Source organism: Leucoraja erinacea, chromosome 3 (genome assembly GCF_028641065.1).
Source record: "Leucoraja erinacea ecotype New England chromosome 3, Leri_hhj_1, whole genome shotgun sequence".
In the NCBI taxonomy this organism is placed as follows: domain Eukaryota; kingdom Metazoa; phylum Chordata; class Chondrichthyes; order Rajiformes; family Rajidae; genus Leucoraja; species Leucoraja erinaceus.
In genome coordinates, this window is record NC_073379.1 from 40,212,376 (window position 1) to 40,231,525 (window position 19,150).

The 19,150-nt window shown below is 42.3% G+C and overlaps 1 protein-coding gene across 2 annotated transcripts in view; it reads left to right on the forward strand.

Annotated features, from left to right (window-relative positions):
• The window catches only part of trpm3 (transient receptor potential cation channel, subfamily M, member 3), a 304,246-nt gene that overhangs the window by 190,794 nt on the left and 94,302 nt on the right, over nucleotides 1-19,150 (forward strand). The window contains exons 8-9 of one of the 2 annotated variants that reach the window (XM_055632482.1): nucleotides 802-925; nucleotides 7,298-7,765. In XM_055632482.1, coding sequence (XP_055488457.1) covers nucleotides 802-925; nucleotides 7,298-7,345 — 172 coding nt within the window. In that variant the 3' untranslated portion in view covers nucleotides 7,346-7,765. Of the gene's footprint in view, nucleotides 1-801; nucleotides 926-7,297; nucleotides 7,766-19,150 lie in introns of those variants that run through there. The other variant, XM_055632483.1, reaches the window with a different exon arrangement.

The window sequence follows — 19,150 nt, forward strand, 5'->3', positions numbered from 1 at the left end:
TCCTGATAATAGTGAGAATATCTTAGTTGCTGGTTATTATTTCATCTAAAGCAGAAGCATACTTAGCTTTTCTAGCTTCATCCTGTCTTGCTGAAGAAATAGCTGTTAATTCCAATGCTTTGGCATAAAGTTAGACAAAAGATTTGAGGCTGGTGGTGTCAACTGAATATGTCAAGACTGAGATAGAGGAATTCTGCTCGACAAGAATATTACTGGACCAAGGTAGATGGTAGATGGAATTGAGAACATTTATCAAATTGAATTAGAACAAGTCAAATGAGTTGAATGAGGCAATGCCCTGTACTCGCTGGAGTTTGGAAGAATGAGGAGGAACCTCATTGAAACATCCAGAATAGTGAAAGGCTTGGATAGAGTGGATGTAGAGAGAATGTTTCACCTGGTGGGAGAGTCTAGGACTAGATGTCATAGCCTTAGAATTAAAAATTCTTTCAGGAAGGAGATGAGGAGAAATTTCGTTAGTCAGAGGGTGGTGAATCTGTGGAATTCTTTGCCACAGAAGGCTGCAGAGGCCAAGTCAGTGGAAATGCTTCTTGTAGAGATAGATAGATTTTTGATTAGTACAGGTGTCAGAGGTTTTGGGGAGAAGGCAGCAGAATGGGGTTAGGAGGGAGAGATAGATCAGCCATGATTGAATGGCGGGGTAGACTTGATGGGCTGAATGGGCTAATTCAACTCCGATCACTGATGAACTTATGATCTCCCATTTCTAACATTCCTCAGTGTCAAATCTTGTCAATGTATCTTCTTAAAGTCTCTGATCTTTGTTTCTGTGCCCCACAGGGTAATAAACGAGTCTTTGAGAGACCAGCTACTCGTCACCATTCAGAAGACCTTCAACTACAGCCGCACGCAAGCTCAGCACCTCTTCATCATTTTAATGGAGTGCATGAAGAAGAAGGAATTGGTGAGTGTCGCCGCATGTCTGTGAGCCCCAGGCTGGGGGCAGTCTGAGGAGACATGGAGAGAAGCCGACAGCAGACACACAATTCTGGTGGTTGGAGGTGTGTTTTTCTCAAAGTCAAGTCGCAGCCAACATTAATCAGCGGATTGCAGCACAATTGAAATTTAGTTGAGTTCTCATTAAACCTATAAGTATTGGCCCAGATTTTCATGATTGGGCCCCGTTTGATACTTCTGATCAGCATATTCCTGACAACCCATCGTACCAACCCAGCGAGCCCACAAGCCATGCAGTGAGACTTTGAGCAGTGTCATTGCCCTGAGTGATGTTATGGAATGATGAGGCCAGGTCCGGACATACTCGGCTCTCAAAACTCTTCAGGAAACCAATAACTAATACGGAATCAAGGGATATGGGGAAAAAGCAAGAACAGGGTACTGATTCTGGATGATCAGCCATGATCATATTGAATGGTGGTGCTGGCTGGAAGGGCCGAATGGCCTACTCCTCCACCTATTTTCTATGTTTCTAATTACTGACCTCCCACTTTGCTACCTGTCAAGGCAGTCAAGACTTTTCCAATGATCTTCATCCTCAAAGAGAGGAATAGATTGGGTAAATGCGTAGAGGCTCTTGCCCAGAGTAGGGGGATCAAGAACCAGTGGACATAGGTTGAAGGTAAAGGGGGGAAAGATTAAATGGGAAACTGAGGGGTAATTTTTTTGCACAAATGGTGGTGGGTGTATGGGACGAGCTGCTGGAGGAAGTAGTTGAGCAGGTACTATCACAACATTTTAGAAACATTTAAACAGGTATATGGATACGGTAGGTTTAGAAGGATATGGGCCAAAAGCAGGCAGATTGGACTAGTTTAGAAAGGGCATTTTGGTCGGCGTGGGCAAGTTGGACCAAAAGGCTTGTTTCCATGCTGAATGACTATATGACTACGATTCAGTGATTGAAATAAATAATTTTTTTAAATGGGTATCTAAAACATAACTTTAATAATCACAAATATTAAACCAAACACAAATATGTTTTTAAAATGAACATAATTAGTTCCCTATAGCCAACACAACTGTGGGTGGGCATTCCTGGGGCTGGTGTGTTGGTGTAGGATCCGAACAGCAAGAGTGCTGGAGAATCTCAGAAGGATCCTGCCCTCCCACTGGAGTTGCCGAAGAGTTACAGCTGGGACACAAGGAGTAGAGTTCAGCCATTCAGTTTGGAATTCCAGCATCTTTGTTGAAGTTCCTGACTAAATCCAGACTCCGCTGAATGTGGAATGGTCAGCAAAACTCAACAAAATCTGGCCCCTGATGGTTTTCAGTGAATATGAAAATGAGGATGCATTGGTCTGAAGAGAGTAAATTAAATCACGGATCTTCTGTTTTCTTTGCCATGCTAATTGTCGAACACAATGGCACAGCGGTAGAGTTGCCAAGGACCCGGGTTCGATCCTGACCACGGGTGCTGTCTGCATACGCCAGGGTGATTGGTGGTCGGCGCGGACTTGGTGGCCCAAAGGACCTGTTTGTGCGCTGCATCCCTAAAGTAAAAAAACACAGGCAGGATTTCCCCTCTTTAGGAAAAGCCCGCAAAATCAGATTCAATGGCGATTTTTTAATTATATTTGATAAATAGAAAAGAAAAACTGCAAAGTTTGGGGAAAGAACAGGGGTATGGAACAAGAGCTGGAAGAAGCACAATAGGCTGAATGGCCTCCTGTGTAGCACGTTCCACCATGATCTTAAAATAATTCATCGACTTACTTTAATTTGCTAATGTTTTGGAGGTTTCCTCCCAAATCATTTACTTCAAACCCCATCGATATTCCCTCATCGTCCACGTATACAGAAATGCCTGTGTAAAAAAACTGTGGAACCGCTGTCCGCAGAAGGACTGTAGCACGTGGCTCACCACAACCCTCTCAAAAAGCAAGTTAGGAATGGATAACAAATCGAATCCTGGCCACAACATGAAATTAATAAATTAAAACAAAATTGGCACATGCCTAATAGAATGCGGATTCAATTAAAACTTTGAATAGCATAACTATAGAGTGGTTAGTTTTCAGTTACTCATCTGCTCTTGGTGGAACCTCAGGCAAGCATATTCTATTTTCTGTTCAATTTATTTCATCTTCCTGTGAAATGTTCACAGAAAGAAAATGGGAATAACATAATTTAAAAAAAATCTTTGCAGTTGTGAGATTGTCCAGAAGATGCACACGTAATCTAAAGCTGCAAAAGCTGCCAATTCATTTTGTACTTAAGAACCAGAAAGTTAGTCGTTCTAGTGTGTTATTTTAATTAAGTGTGTGAGCTTTTTGAGAAGCATCAAGATGCTGGCCTGAACTTAAACTAACCTACAGCCCAGTATAATTGAGATCAGCCATCAGTGGAAAGTGAAAAAGAAAAATCATGCATTTCCACAGTATATCTGACTATCACCAAAGAGATGCTTTTTGACATGTGGTGTTCGCTGCTGTAAAGTAAGAAAATTGGCAGCCCATCTGTGTACAGTAGGATCTCACAACCATCACAAAGACCAGATATTCTTTCTGCTGCTGTCAGTCGAAGGGCAGATATTGGGCAGGATACTGAGATAACTCCTCTGATCTTCTCCACAATAGAGGCCACTGGACCCTCCACACGTACCTCGGGGGACAGAGAAGCAGTCTGTCAGATGTATTTCTCAGACGTGGGACCCCTCTGTCACCTGACATAGGGAAAAGGACAGTCTGAGAAACAGATCTCTAACAATACAGCTCCTCCTCAGCCCATTGCGTGTGGTACCTTATATTGCATTAGCCCACATGCCTACCATTCAGCCCCCCAATCCTGCTTGACCACTCCATGAGATATCAACTCTATCTTCCTGTCTGATCTCTGTAGCTCTTCATCCCCTCAGTTTGGAGGAGTCTGTCAATCTTTGCCTTGTATCTCCTCAATGAATATACCTCTGCAGCCCTCTGGGAAAGGAATTCCCTAAACTTTGAATCCTCCAAGAAACTTCTCCTCATCTCATGAATAATTAGCCCCATAGCCTGTGCCTGTGACCTCAGTGGAGAAGACCTTTGTGGCTAGATACTTGGCCAGAACATTTTGTGGATCAGTAGTCTTTGGAGGATCAAGATGAACAAACGATTTTACAGCTCAGCCTTTAGTTCTAAAAATAAATAGATTTTTTTTATTCAGGGCATGCAAATTGTATTCAAGAAAATTAAATATTAATAACATCTTAGATTATGATTTTTCCTTCTGGTTTGAACCACATTTATGTTAAATAGGCTGCTTCCTTCCTTCCTGCAGTGATATTCCCCAAGTGTAACAACATTCAGAATAAAACTGTAAATGGGTCATCCCTTTTTCTCCCCCAAAAAACGTAAGCATTCAGTTTTTGAGTTGAAATGAGTCATTCAGCTGATTAAATTTTAAACAAAACAAATGCATATTTCTCAAAACATCTGCTTTTCCAAAGTTCCCAGTGGCATGTTTGTGATCAGTAATTTGATAATTTGTTGATTTATTATGTGTCAGGGTGTGTTAATTGGAGTTTATCAACAGCTTAATGGTCAGTATTTGTGCCTGATCCTAAGCAGTAAGTTTAACGAGCTCATTTAGCCGCTGGCAATCACAGCTGTGTCACTATAGAGATGCTGCGGGTTGGAAGCCCAGCTATGGTCGGACTCTGTTGTATTATGGTGAGGATACTGGAGTTTGTTGGGTAACTTGAACATGAGATTTTTTTCAAATGAGTATTAACCCTTTTAGTGTTTAAGAAGGAACTGCAGATGCTGTAAAATCGAAGGTACACAAAAACGCTGGAGAAACTCAGCAGCATCTATGGAGCGAAGGAAATAGGCAACGTTTCGGGCCGAAACGTTGCCTATTTCCTTCGCTCCATAGATGCTGCTGCACCCGCTGAGTTTCTCCAGCATTTTTGTGTACCATCAACCCTTTTAGGTTGTTGTTAAAACAATCAAACATGAACTGCTCCGGCTGTAATTGGTAAACACCTCAGAGGAAATCTTGAGCTGAACACCATCGCTCAGTCCGCCTGGGCCTACATGATCTCCCGGTTAAGAAACACTTTACCTCCCCCTCCCATTCCCATGCTGACCTATCTGTCCTGGGCCTCCTCCACTATCAGAGTGAGACCAAACGCAAATTGGAGGAACAGCACCTCATATTTCACCTACAAAGCCCTCCACCATCTGCCTCCCTCATATCTCACTGACCTCCTCACTCCCTACTAACCCCCTCGGTCCCTCAGATCCACTTCAGCCGGTCTCCTCTCCATCCACAAGTCCAACCTCCGCAGTTTTGGGGACAGAGCCTTCTCCAGGGCAGCTCCCAGGCTCTGGAACTCCCTCCCCCAACTGATCCGCAACTCCGTGTCCCTCACCATCTTCCAGTCCCGCCTCAAGACCCATCTCTTCACCTCTGCCTATCCTTAGCCCCACGTGCCGTCCCTTTTCATCTGTGTATTAATTGTCTCGTACTGTGTTTTGTATTGAATTCTGTATTTACTTTGTGTACTAGTCATGTCTCTACTATTTATTTAATTCCCCTTACATGTTTTTCCTCTACCTGCTAAATTTTTGTAAGGTGTCCTTGAGAGTCTTGAAAGGTGCCCATAAATAAAATTTATTATTATTATTATTATTATTATTATATTTCGCTTGGACAGCTTGCAACCCAGCGATATCAATATTGATCTCTCCAACTTCAAGTAGCCCTTGCTTTCCCTATCTCTCCATCCCCCCCCTGCCCTAGTTCTCCGTCTACTTTCACTGTTCTGATTAATTTCACTGTTTGTATGCCTCGTTCTCACCTTCCCCTCAACCAACAATGAACCATTCTACATTTCCTTGAACATTGTCTGTTTTACATAGAAACATAGACATAGAAATTAGGTGCAGGAGTAGGCCATTCGGCCCTTCGAGCCTGCACCGCCATTCAATATGATCATGGCTGATCATCCAACTCAGTATCCCGTACCTGCCTTCTCTCCATACCCCCTGATCCCTTTAGCCACAAGGGCCACATCTAACTCCCTTTTAAATATAGCCAATGAACTGGCCTCAACTACCCTCTGTGGCAGAGAGTTCCAGAGATTCACCACTCTCTGTGTGAAAAAAGTTTTTCTCATCTCGGTTTTAAAGGATTTCCCCCCTTATCCTTAAGCTGTGACCCCTTGTCCTGGACTTCCCCAACATCGGGAACAATCTTCCTGCATCTAGCCTGTCCAATCCCTTAAGAATTTTGTAAGTTTCTATAAGATCCCCTCTCAATCTCCTAAATTCTAGAGAGTACAAACCAAGTCTATCCAGTCTTTCTTCATAAGACAGTCCTGACATCCCAGTAATCAGTCTGGTGAACCTTCTCTGCACTCCCTCTATGGCAATAATGTCCTTCCTCAGATTTGGAGACCAAAACTGTACGCAATACTCCAGGTGTGGTCTCACCAAGACCCTGTACAACTGCAGTAGAACCTCCCTACTCCTATACTCAAATCCTTTTGCTATGAAAGCTAACATACCATTCGCTTTCTTCACTGCCTGCTGCACCTGCATGCCTACTTTCAATGACTGGTGTACCATGACACCCAGGTCTCGCTGCATCTCCCCTTTTCCTAATCGGCCACCATTTAGATAATAGTCTGCTTTCCTGTTTTTGCCACCAAAATGGATAACCTCACACTTATCCACATTATACTGCATCTGCCAAACATTTGCCCACTCACCCAGCCTATCCAAGTCACCTTGCAGTCTCCTAGCATCCTCCTCACAGCTAACACTGCCCCCCAGCTTAGTGTCATCCGCAAACTTGGAGATATTGCCTTTTGACCTGTCGTTTTCACACCTTATCCTTCCATATCTCTAGTTTCCCTCTCCCCTGACTCTCGATCTCGACCTGAAACATCACCCATTCCGTCTCTCCAGAGATGCCGCCTGTCCCGCTGAGTTACTCCAGCATTTTGTGTCTAACCTCAGAGGACTGATAGGGTGGGATGTAGGGGTGGCAAGATGAAGGTTGAATAACCTTGTTAAAAATATTAAAAAGAGCAGTTGTTGGAAATCTGAAATAAAAACAGAAAATGCTAGAAACACTCAGAAAGTCATGCAGCATCTATGGAAATGGAAACGGAAACAGAAACAGAATTAATGTTTCAGATTGATGGCACCTCATTGAGCTGAAGCATTAAAGTTTCTCCTTCCACGGATGCTGCCTGATTTGCCAAGTGATTTCAGCATTCACTGTTTTTATGTTGAATGACCACGTTATTTCTTTTCACTCCATCAATTACTACTTAAATTGGTCAAAATTCATGTTTGATAATGACATTTTTACATTATCTCTCACATAGCTAAATATCCACCCTGCTTCACAAGAACTCTACCAAAACAAAAATTAACATGGATTAATTTATAGAGATATTAGATCACCAGACGCTCAATTGAAGAAATTGATTTTAAAGAGGATCTTAAAGACCCAATGAGAAGCAGAAAGTTTGGAAGAGGGAGTTCTAAGGCTGAAGATTAAGGCAACTGTAGTCACACTGTTCAAAATGGGGGAAAGAAACCAATCATTCAGTAATCTTGTCTCAAAGTAAATTATTTGCTTTCTTCCCAATTTGTATATTATATATACTTTTCTGGAATTATTTCTTTTTTCTACAGTGTAAGAGAGGCTGCTTTGTGTTCAGTATTTGTATTTTATAATTTGAATGCTATGATGTATTATTTGCTGTGATTTTGTGAGCATTTAGTATTATATTTTTTTATTATTTACTCATTATTGTTGGTGTCTGACATTTCTTTATATAAAAAAAATCATTAAACATCCTGCCTATGTGTTTTGTTAATACCCACCGGCAAATGCATTAATTTCACACGACCAGGAAATGAACTAATAATGGACAGGTTGCAATAAACTGAATCTACTTTATCCACTGATTCTATCTCTCTTTCACCCAAGGGACGGAAAAGAGTTGTTGCTGTGTAAGAACTAGCAGTATTAACAGGCTTGTGACGATTTAGTACTGTCCTTTAAGGTGATTCTTCTTCACCATAAAGTACCAACAGGTAGCGATCCATCCAAAGGCTTTTTCATTCACATTTCCCATGGAAAGGAGAGCTAAAATCTTTATGAAGGTGATTTGCTTGTGTCTTAAGTGCACAACGAGGAACTGATTGTGAGTAAACAAAATGTGGAATTGAGAAGAAGTTTTTCCACCTAGGGTACAGTGAGAATGTGGAACTCACTCCCATAGGGAGAGGTTGAGTTGACTATGGGGGAAGGGTGGGGGGGTGGAAGGAGCTGCTGAATAAACACATGAGAATGCAAGGATATGCTGATGAGTGCAAGGGAATGGAATAGGATGAGGATTGCTGGAGTGTAAAATCTAGCATTAGGCCAAAGGGTTTATTTCTATACTACGAATTGTGTCAGCATGGACAAGTTGGGCCGAAGAGTCTTTTTTCTGTGCTGTATGACTATGATTCTCTGCATTTATCATGTCATTATGTAGAGACCAAAACTCCGCACAGTCAATGAAACATTTCCTTTTCATGCAGAGTGTACATCACATCAAACACGGTGTGATGACAAAGTTAATTCTGTTTATAATTAAAAAATAGATCCCTTGGATAATCTTCTTAATTTTCATCAACATCTTCACATCCATTTTAACAAACCAACCTTTAATTTGAAAGTAAATATTCATGACACTGGAGTAATCCCTTCTGAGAAACCTGCTTGAGATTAATTTGATAAATTACCATTTGAAGCTACAGTAATTCAACTCAAATACAACAAGATGAATCGTAGTTCAAGAAGAGGCATAGATGCTGCCTCACCCGCTGAGTTTCTCCAAGATAAATCCTAGACTATGATACCACAAGGTAAACAAACATATCTGCAACACCACTACCTGTGTCCTAATTCACACCAAGTCACATCCACTCACTCTGTTATAGAAAATATGTTGTTCAGCTAGAAAGGATATCTGGAAAATTTATGAAGATGTTGCCAGGACTCGAGGGCTTGAGTTATAATTGAGTTGAGCAGGCGAGGACTTTAGGTCACCTAGCACTTCCTTGGAGTGCAGGAGATGAGGGGTGATCTTATAAATGTGTATAAGACCTTGAGCGGAATAGATATTGTAAATGCACAAAATCTTTTAACCATGGTAGGGGAATCAAGAGCCAGGGAACATAGGTTTAAGGTGAGGGGGGAAAGATTTAATAGGGGCAACCTTTTTACAGAAAAGGTGGTAGGTATATGGAACGAGGTGCAGGAGGAGGTAGTTGAGGCAGGGACTATCACAACGTTTAAGAAACATTTAGACAGGTACATGTTCCGAAGAAGGGTTTCGGCCCGAAACGTTGCCTATCTCGTTCGCTCCAGAGATGCTGCTGCACCCGCTGAGTTCCTCCAGCATTTTTGTGTACCTTACATGTTTGTTGACGCTCTTTATGTGGTGACTCTTTGCATACCTTGGGTAAGCAAAGCAAAGAATATCATTGTGACGTCACATGTGACAATAAAGTATAAAATAATCATGATAGAATAGGTTTAGAGGGATATGGGCCAAACACACGCAGGGAGGGGGCAATGTAAGGGGTACATTCGCCGGCGTGGGCAAGTTGGGCCGATGGGCCTGTCTCCACGCTGTATGACTATGATGCCAACCCATCCTATACCCAACACCACTGCCTATCCCAGCTCCTCTGCAGGCAGCGCCTCCATTTTATAATTCACATCCTGTTTACATTTCTCTCCATGGCTTCCTCTCCTCCCAACAATCTCTGCAACCTCCTGCAACCCACCAAAATCTCTGCACTCCCCCAGCATTGGCCTCTTGCAAATCCCAGATGTAACCACCACATCCCAGTGGTCTTCTTTCTGCTTCCAAGGACTCATTCTCTGGAATTTCTTCTTTAAATTTGTGATGCACAAGGAGTCCATCGAGAACATGGTGTGACCGTGCGTCAGGAGCAAGAACTGATCAGGATAATTCCAGCTCCCATTCTGAGGCTCTGCAAAGCACAGCTCGCAGCACAGGTACACAGCCAGATAGCTCCTGCCACCACCAGCCCTCCAGGCAGTGAACCCGGGACTCTTCAGAAGGACAATGCTTTCAAAGCAAAAGCTGAAAACCTTCAGCAGGTCAGTCGGCATGTGTTGGTAGAGGGACAAAGTTAACGTTCCAGATTCAGGACCCGTACACCAGAAACCACTTTCTGCTTTTATCTTCAAAAAATTGCAACATGTGCAGTTTTTTTTTATGTTTGTACCAGTGGTTTCCCTCTCTCTCTCCATAAAATCTCTCAAGAGTGTACACATGTGGGTCAGTGTCACATGTTGACCAACGGTCACCTCCTGGGGCATCTTACCCTGACTCTATCTGTAAAGATAAGTTGGTTTCAATGTTGTGTCTGGCAGAGTTGGCAACACCCTCACTCTGGGGCTGAGTTGTGCGGATTGATCATCCTGTCTGGCAATCTAGTGCTTTCCTCTCACAGTCCAGTGAATGCACAAAGGTAAGAGTGAGCCACTTGTCCTGTGGCATCAAAGGTTGTTCACGATAAATGTGTAAGAAGGAACTGCAAATGCTGGTTTGCACCGAAGATAGAGACAAAATGCTGGAGTAACTGAGCAGACAGGCGACTATTCTCTCATTCCTTCACCCATTCCTTCTCTCCAGAGATGCTGCATGTCCCGCTGAGTTACTCCAGCATTTTGCCTATAATTCATAACAACATGTCTTAAAGATCTAAAAATTGTCTTGGCATCTCACAGGAGAACTATTGAACAGGAATTGAGTGGGAGGGGGGATTTTCGGTCAGGTGAGTAAACGCTCAGTCCAGGAGGTATGTTTCACGGGGATGCTTAAAGGAGGAGAGAAGGATAAGTGGGCCTAAAGAGGGAATTGCAGAGCTTATGGTCACTGTTGTCAGAGTGACTGGGGATGTTAGTATTGTAAAATTATCAGAGAAAGGAAAACAGAGAGATATTGAAAGTGAGACAGAGAGGAAAGGCGAGAGGTATATCTCCAACAAATGAAAGAGGAGAAAAAGAGACAGATAGACAGACAGACAAAGAGACGGAGACATAAAGACAGAGAGACAGAAAGATAGAAAGGCAAAGAGATAGAGAGATAGACAGACATCTTGTAGTTGTCCCTCTCTTGTAGATTGCTCAACCACCTAAAAATATCCAGTTTGTAAATCACATTTTGCTAAGGTGGTCGGCAACTATCATCCCTCCAGTCATGAGGGCAAACCAACTAATATTGCACAGGCGGCAAATGCTTCCTTGAATTTGAGGGGGATGGTGCAGTGGGATTGCCTGATTCCCCTGGAACTAAGAGTTAATTTAGCGTTGCAACTTAGCATAGAGTTGAGCATTTTAAAGATTGACAGGGTTGTGAATGTGTGGAATTCCCAGCCCCAGAGAGCTGTATCTGCTCATAGAAACATCGAAACATAGAAACATGGAAAAATAAGTGCAGGAGTAGGCCATTCAGTCCTTCGAGCCAGTGCCGTCATTCAATATGATCATAGCTGATCATCTAAAATCAGTACACCATTCCTGCTTTTTCCCCATATCCCTTGATTCCTTTAGCCCTAAGAGCTAAATCTCTTGAAAACATCCAGTGTATTGGTCTCCACTGCCGGCTATGGCAGAGGATTCCACAGATTCACAACTCTCTGGGTGAAAAAGCTTCTCCTCGTCTCAGTCCTAAATGGCCTACCCTTTATTCTTAAACTGTGACCCCTGGTTCTGGACTCTCCCAACATCGCAAACATTTTTCCTGCATCTATCCTGTCCGACCCTTTAATAATTTTATGTTTCTATAAGATTCCCTCTCATACAAGCCCAGTCGACCTATTCTTTCATCATATGTCAGACCTGCTATTCAGGAATTAACCTGGTGAACCTACGCTGACCTCCCTCAATAGCAATAATGTCCTTCCTCAAATTAGGAGACCAAACTTGCACACAATACTCCAGCTATTAACTGTACTGCAGTTTGGGACTGACAGGTTTCTGGATGCTCTAGGGATCCAAGGATAGGAGGATTGGCAGGAGATTGGACCTGAGGCACAGAATCAGCCACAACCTGTTTCAAATGGAGCAGCAAACACGAGGGTCTGAATGGCTTCCCCCTGCAACTATTCGTAGTAATGGTGCTTCATTGATGGTCTCTTTTGTTTCAAATACAGTCTGACAGAAAATATTACTTAAACAGTAATAATGTAAATCATGCTTTCTGTTTAATCGTGGTAGAAACTTGATACAATGATTTTGACAGGAGAGAGTAAAATGGAAGCCCATTATTAATCTTAATTAAATATAATTGGTAAAAGTGCCGCTGGGAACATGAGGAAAGTTTATTCATGTAGAAGATTGTTGTGATTTGACACAAACTGCCTGAAAGGGCAGCAGAAGCAAATTCATTCGGGGCATTCATTTATCATTATAAATTTGGATAAATGCTTAGAAAGGAAACATTAGGAAAGCTTAAAAGACAGGCCGATGGAAACTTAAATAGACCAGGGGACATTGAATAGCTCTTTCAAAGAGCCTCAGATCGACGCAGGTAAACTTTAATGCGGATAAGTTTGAGATTATGTACTCTGTTTTAAAAAAGCAGAAACTGAGATTATTATAGGAATGGTGAAGTATGCCAGCTTTCCCCCCAGTATTGTCAGCCTCATGGAAGGTATTTCTCTAAATTCTGATACTTGAAGCAAGAGTAACAGCAGGAAATGATCGGAGGCAGGTATTTGTGTGAAACTTAAAAAAAGAGGCAGTAGTAGTAGTATTTTGGTCTTTTAAAGTCTGTACCACCATTCGACATGAACACGTTTGTTAAACCACCTCAGTGCCCAGTTCCCACCTTCTCCCCATATCCTTAAATCCTCATGGCATTAAGAGATATATCTACCCCCTTCCTGAATACATGTAATGACTTGGCCTCCACAACCTTCTGCAGTTGAGTGTCTACTGATCTTGGTTCCAAACAGCATACCCTGTATGAGATCCCCTCTCATTCTGCTGAACTCAAGTGAACGTAGCCTGATGGTCTCGCCTCTCCTCATACGCCAGTCTTGCCATCCCAGTGAGCCTTCACCGAGCTCTTTCTTTGTCAAAAACATCCTTCCTCAGATAAGGTGATCAGACCTCAACACTAAATTTCAGATGTGGTCTAACCAAGCCACAGCAGCTGCAACACAACATCTTTACCCCTGTACTCAAATCCTCTTGCAATTAACACCAACACACCATTTGTCTTGCAGTACCTGAACACTTGCTTTAGCAGCTGGTATTCAAGGACACTCTAGCATTGATTTATTATTGTCACATGTACCGAGATACAGTGAAAAACATTATCTAGACAAGGCACACCATACATAAGTACATCAGGTAACACAAAGGAGAAAATAAACAGTATAGAATATAGTGTTAAAGCTACAAAGAAAGTGCAGATGATTTTTTAAAAAAGTGCATGGGCTGCAACGAGGTAGATTGGAAGATCGGAAAATTCATCCCAAGCATATGACAAGTCCATTCAAAAGGCTGATAATAATGGGGAAAAGGCTGATTATACATCTGGTGTTTAATGCTTTCAAGCATTTGTATCTTCTGTCTGACGGAAGAGAGGAGAAAAGAGAATGATCCATCTTGTGACGAATAAAATTGACTTTGACTTTTGTTGCTCCTCACCTTTTCCTATCACCATTCAAATAATAATCTGACTTTCTGCTTTTAGAACCAAAGTACAAAACACACACATTTATCTGCCTTGCATTTGCCCACTTATTCACCTTGTCCAAATCACATTGCAACTTCTATACATTTGTCACATGCCCCTCACAGCTCACATACCCTCCCAGCTTTGTGTCATCTGCAAACATGGACATTTTATATTTAAAATAGTGTATATTGTGAATGAGACTCAAACATTGATCCCTGTGGTACCCTGTGATGCCTTCCGTCACCTTGAAATAGACTTACTTATTCTTCTCGCTGTTTCTGTCTGTCAACCAATTCCCAATCCATGCCAACCTATTGTCCAATCCCATGTGCTTTAATTTAGCACGATAACCTTTTAAAGTCTTCTGAAAGTATTACATCCACTTGTTTTCCTTATCTACAGGTTAGATTCACAAGAAATCCAAATGGATTTGTTAAATATGATTTCCCTTTCATAAACTCATCCTGGCTTTGTCTAATCTAAGTTTTACCCATCATCAGTTCCAAGAGGAAACTTGAAGCCAGTCCAAAAATATATATTAAAGGGGCCAATTGTACTTGCTTTTGACCAGCAATTTGTAAGCTGCTTCCTTCCCTTGGGTCAGCATTACCTTCTGCACCTGTACTGAATGTGTGGAAGTACTGACCACATTAGAGTCAGGTGTCGGTGCATCTAATCTCTCGTTCTGCTGCTGGACTGACCACTGAGACCATAGATGTGTCCAAATCTTCCCGAGCTGGGAAACGAGATGTACTCCATATCTGCCCTCCCGAGCTTTACATCGCCCTTGGGCTGACAAATCTGTAACAATACCATTCATCTGAACAAAGCCGCCAACCTTCATTTAAAAAACAGTAAGTAATGGTTATGTTTTGTTTTCTCTTTTTCTTTGCTTCACTTTACATTTATGCCCTTAACTAATTTAGAGTAGTAGATATATATCCAACCACATTTATTTTTTTGTAATTATTTTTAGATAATTTTGTTTTAATTAATTGGATATATTTTCAACAATTTCTAAACAGTGCAGTGGTGCAGCTGGTAGAGCTGCTGCCTCACAGTGCCAGAGGCACAGGATCCATCTTGACATCGGGTGCTGTCTGTGTGGAGTTTCCGTGTGTTCCCTGGGACCGCCAGGGTTTCCTTTGGATGCTCAAAGATGTGCATGTTTGCAGGCTAAATGGCCTCTGTAAATTGTCCCTAGTATGCAGGGAGTGGATGTGAAAGTGAAAGTACCATAGAACTAGTGTGAATGGGTGATCAATGGTTGGTATGGGCCCTGTGGACTGAAGTACCTATTTCCATGTTGCATCTTTCAATCAAATAACCCAGATCACTCAGAAACTTAGAGAGATAGTTAAAATGACTTTTGATTTATCACAAAGCCATCAGGCAGATCCGGGGTTGATTTTATCACCTGAGGCAGCAAAGCTTCTCATGAATTGCTCTGCAGCAAGGCTTCAAGGAATCTGGCTGCAAAAGGTAAATGAGACCATCGGAGTAGCATGAGGTGGGCTGGGGGAGGGAGAAAAACCCTAGGCCTGGGCTATCAACTATAATTCAGGAATTATCATCATCACTGAGTATCAGTTGATACTTATTGGGCAACAGGGGAATAGAGAGTTATGGAGACCAGACTAGGAAAGTAGAGTTGAAGCCAAGATGATATTAGTCATGATCGTATTGAATAACGGAGCTGGCTTGGGCAATGTTAGGGACTTTTCCTACACTTATTCCTCATATTTGTATATTTTTTTACATTCTTGGTGTAATAATGTATTTCTTAAGGATTGATATGTTGGTGATTTTTGATAACAGTGTGATTGGTGTAATTTTACCAAGCGATGAACTGTCGGATCATATATAATGATATAAAACATAACAAGAATATGTTTAAAGCAAGCCAGGGAAAGGTTCCTTAACATTCCCAGGAGATCTGAACACTGCATCTAAATTCCCAACTTGTTTACACTGGCTGAATAAATTAAAAAAATCAATTCTGCAACAAGAATTGTATTTGAGTATTCCTATTAAACCAGTTTACCTGTTTCCAGTAAGACCCAGATAAAGAAGGTTTTTTTAAACTGGTATTTCTTAACATTTCAAATAATATCAGCTAAAGAAGGCTTACAAATCTTTCACAGGTCAGGGTATACGAAAGAGCTTTCCAGTCAATATTATCCCAATATTATCCCAATACAATAAATTGTATTGTATTGTATTGTATTGTATTGTATTGTATTGTATTGTATTGTATTGTAGTGCCTCAGTGATCGCTGGTCTCACTTGCTCTCTGCAGCCAGCATTCTCAACCCACTGCTGCAAAGTAGTACATGATAAAATTAGAAACCTGATACTCAATTTTGCATACTGTAGGACCCCACAAATATCCATGCGATAAGGGTGAGATAATTATTTTTTCAGTGATGTTCATGGAGGGTTAAGATGGCCAGGACAATGCGAAGAACTCTCCTGGTCTTCCACAAAAGATTGTCATGTATTTTATGTCCTCCAGTGGGGAGGGGGCTTTTACTTGACAATTCATCCAAAAATATCTGCAGTTTGAACATTGTTAAATATAGAAACATAGAAACATAGAAATTAGGTGCAGGAGTAGGCCATTCGGCCCTTCGAGCCTTCACCGCCATTCAATATGATCATGGCTGATCATCCAACTCAGTATCCCGTACCTGCCTTCTCTCCATACCCCCTGATCCCCTTAGCCACAAGGGCCACATCTAACTCTCTCTTAAATATAGCCAATGAACTGGCCTCAACTACCTTCTGTGGCAGAGAGTTCCAGAGATTCACCACTCTCTGTGTGAAAAATGTTTTTCTCATCTCGGTCCTAATAGATTTCCCCCTTATCCTTAAACTGTGATCCCTTGTCCTGGACTTCCCCATCGGGAACAATCTTCCTGCATCTAGCCTGTCCAACCCCTTAAGAATTTTGTAAGTTTCTATAAGATCCCCCCTCAGTCTTCTAAATTCTAGCGAGTACAAGCCGAATTTATCCAGTCTTTATTCATATGAAAGTCCTGACATCCCAGGAATCAGTCTGGTGAACCTTCTCTGCACTCCCTCTATGGCAAGAATGTCTTTCCTCAGACTTGGAGACCAAAACTGTACGCAATACTCCAGGTGTGGTCTCACCAAGACCCTGTACAACTGTAGTAGAACCTCCCTGCTCCTATACTCAAATCCTTTTGCTATGGATGCTAACATACCATTTGCTTTCTTCACTGCCTGCTGCACCTGCATGCCTACTTTCAATGACTGGTGTAACCATGACACCCAGGTCTCGCTGCATCTCCCCTTTTCCTGAATCGGCCACTAATTGGGCACCTTCACCGTGGGAAGAAAATAAAAGTGATATGGCAGTAGTTTAAAAATTGACCGGTATGTTGTGAAGATGAGCGCAGAGGTAGAGTTACTGCCTCACAGCACCAGAAACCCAGGTTCGATCCTGACCACGAGTGACAGAGTTTGTACGTTCTCCCCGTGACCTGCGTGGGTTTTCTCCAGGTGCTCTGGTTTTCTCCCACAGTCCAAAGATGTACAGGTTTGTAGGCCAATCGGCTTGGTAAAATTGTAGATTGTCCCCAGTGTGTGTGGGATAATGCTGGTGTGGGGGGGTCACTAGTTGGTGTGGACTCGGTGGGCCAAATGGCCTGTTTCTGCACTGTATCTCTAAACTAAACTAAACTAAACTAATGTGTCTGTGTATTGAAACGTGTCCTAGTGGGGGTTTCTCCCAGGTGCTGTGGGGGTGTGAGAGTGACATGATTGAGGCCAGCATAGATCAACCATGACAATGTTGAATGGTGAGATTGGCTTGAAATATGGCATGGCTGACTCCTGCTCCTATTTCCCTGTGTTCCTTTGTGAGTTAGACCAAGTTTCATGAGTGGTAGATTCTATCCACTGCTCAGCAAAGTGGCCACAAGAATGTTCAAACTTAAACATCCTTGAGAATTATACAAGAGGTGCAAAAGAAGGAAAAAGGTCCTTTAACACTGCAGATAGTGAAATTCATCGATACCTTCCCCTGCTGCAGCTGAGTCTGAATATTATGTTATGGATTAGACTACATCTTAAAAAATGTGAAAAATTAATGTCCCTATAAAAGTAGAACAAGAGTTTGTGCTGCCTCTTTCAAAGAGCAAACTATTTCATTTGCTGCCCTGACCTCTCCCCAAATTTCTGTTTCTTTTTTCTCCTTCAAGTATTTACCCAATTCCTCTGGAAGGTTTATTCTGTATTGGTTTTGTCCATCTATCATTCCAAATCCTAATGAATGATGGCACATGGATGGAGTGGTGAAGAAGGCATATGGTATGGTTTCCTTCATTGTTTGGGCCATTGAGTATAACAGTCAGGAAGTCATGTTCAGCGTTATAGAACTTCCGTTAGGCAGCATTTGGAGTATTGTGTGCAGTTCTGATCGTCCCACTGTTGGAAGGTGGAAGAGGCTTTGCAGAGGCTGCAGAAGAGGTTTGACAGAATGCTACCAAGACTAGAACCTGTAATGTCTGCTGCAAGACCCTGTTGTGACAAGCACAATTAATACACATCCAACATCTTGTAAGAAAAGTTTATTATATCCAACAACCAACAGAAACTACTAGAAGGTCACTTGTCATCAGTCACGAGGCACAGGCACACTCCGCAGCTTGTACTCCTGGCCTCAAGAGGGCACTGGCATTTACACATTGATGACGAGTACAAATGTTTCAAGATGGCACCAGCATTTACATCACATCTCCCCCTTCAACTTTGGGGTCAAATTCATGTACAATACAAACTATTTCAATACTAATACATTTAACCTTTAATCAATTTAATGTGGATAAAGTACCACAATTAACACAGTGCTCTTTATACTACAAAACTATAAAATCATTGCCTAACTATTTTACATAACAAGTTGAGTTGGGGGTATTGACAATCGGCCACTTCTTGTGCGAGTCGTATTTCCGACTCGTTCTGTGTTGTATTTCTGTTGTGTGTGAGTGTGGCTTGGCTCGCTTCGAGTAGGTTCCCCCACCACATAACCTTGTGATGTGGGCTGTGATTGTTCTCTTGGGTCTGGAAGACTTGCTCCGTCTGGGAGAGGGGCTCTTCTATCTGGGAGAGTTTTCGAGCTCTTTTGCTGCGTGTTGCCAGGGCATGGCTCAGCTGCTTTGTGCGCAGGTCGGATGTCCTTCCTGTTTCTCCGGTACTCTGTACCGCTCAGTGTAGAAATGAAGTAGCTCCGAGGCCACATGTTTTCTCGTGGAATCTGGCCACGTTGCCACTCAGTTGGTTTGGCACGAAACCACAACTGTTGTTGTCGCTCCAGGCGCGGCAGCGACTCGACGCTTGCCTTCTCATTGAAGTACGCTGCCTGTTTTTCTTGCCAGACGGCTAGTTGCGGTCCCATGGGAGGGACAGGATGGGGCTGTAGGAGCGATA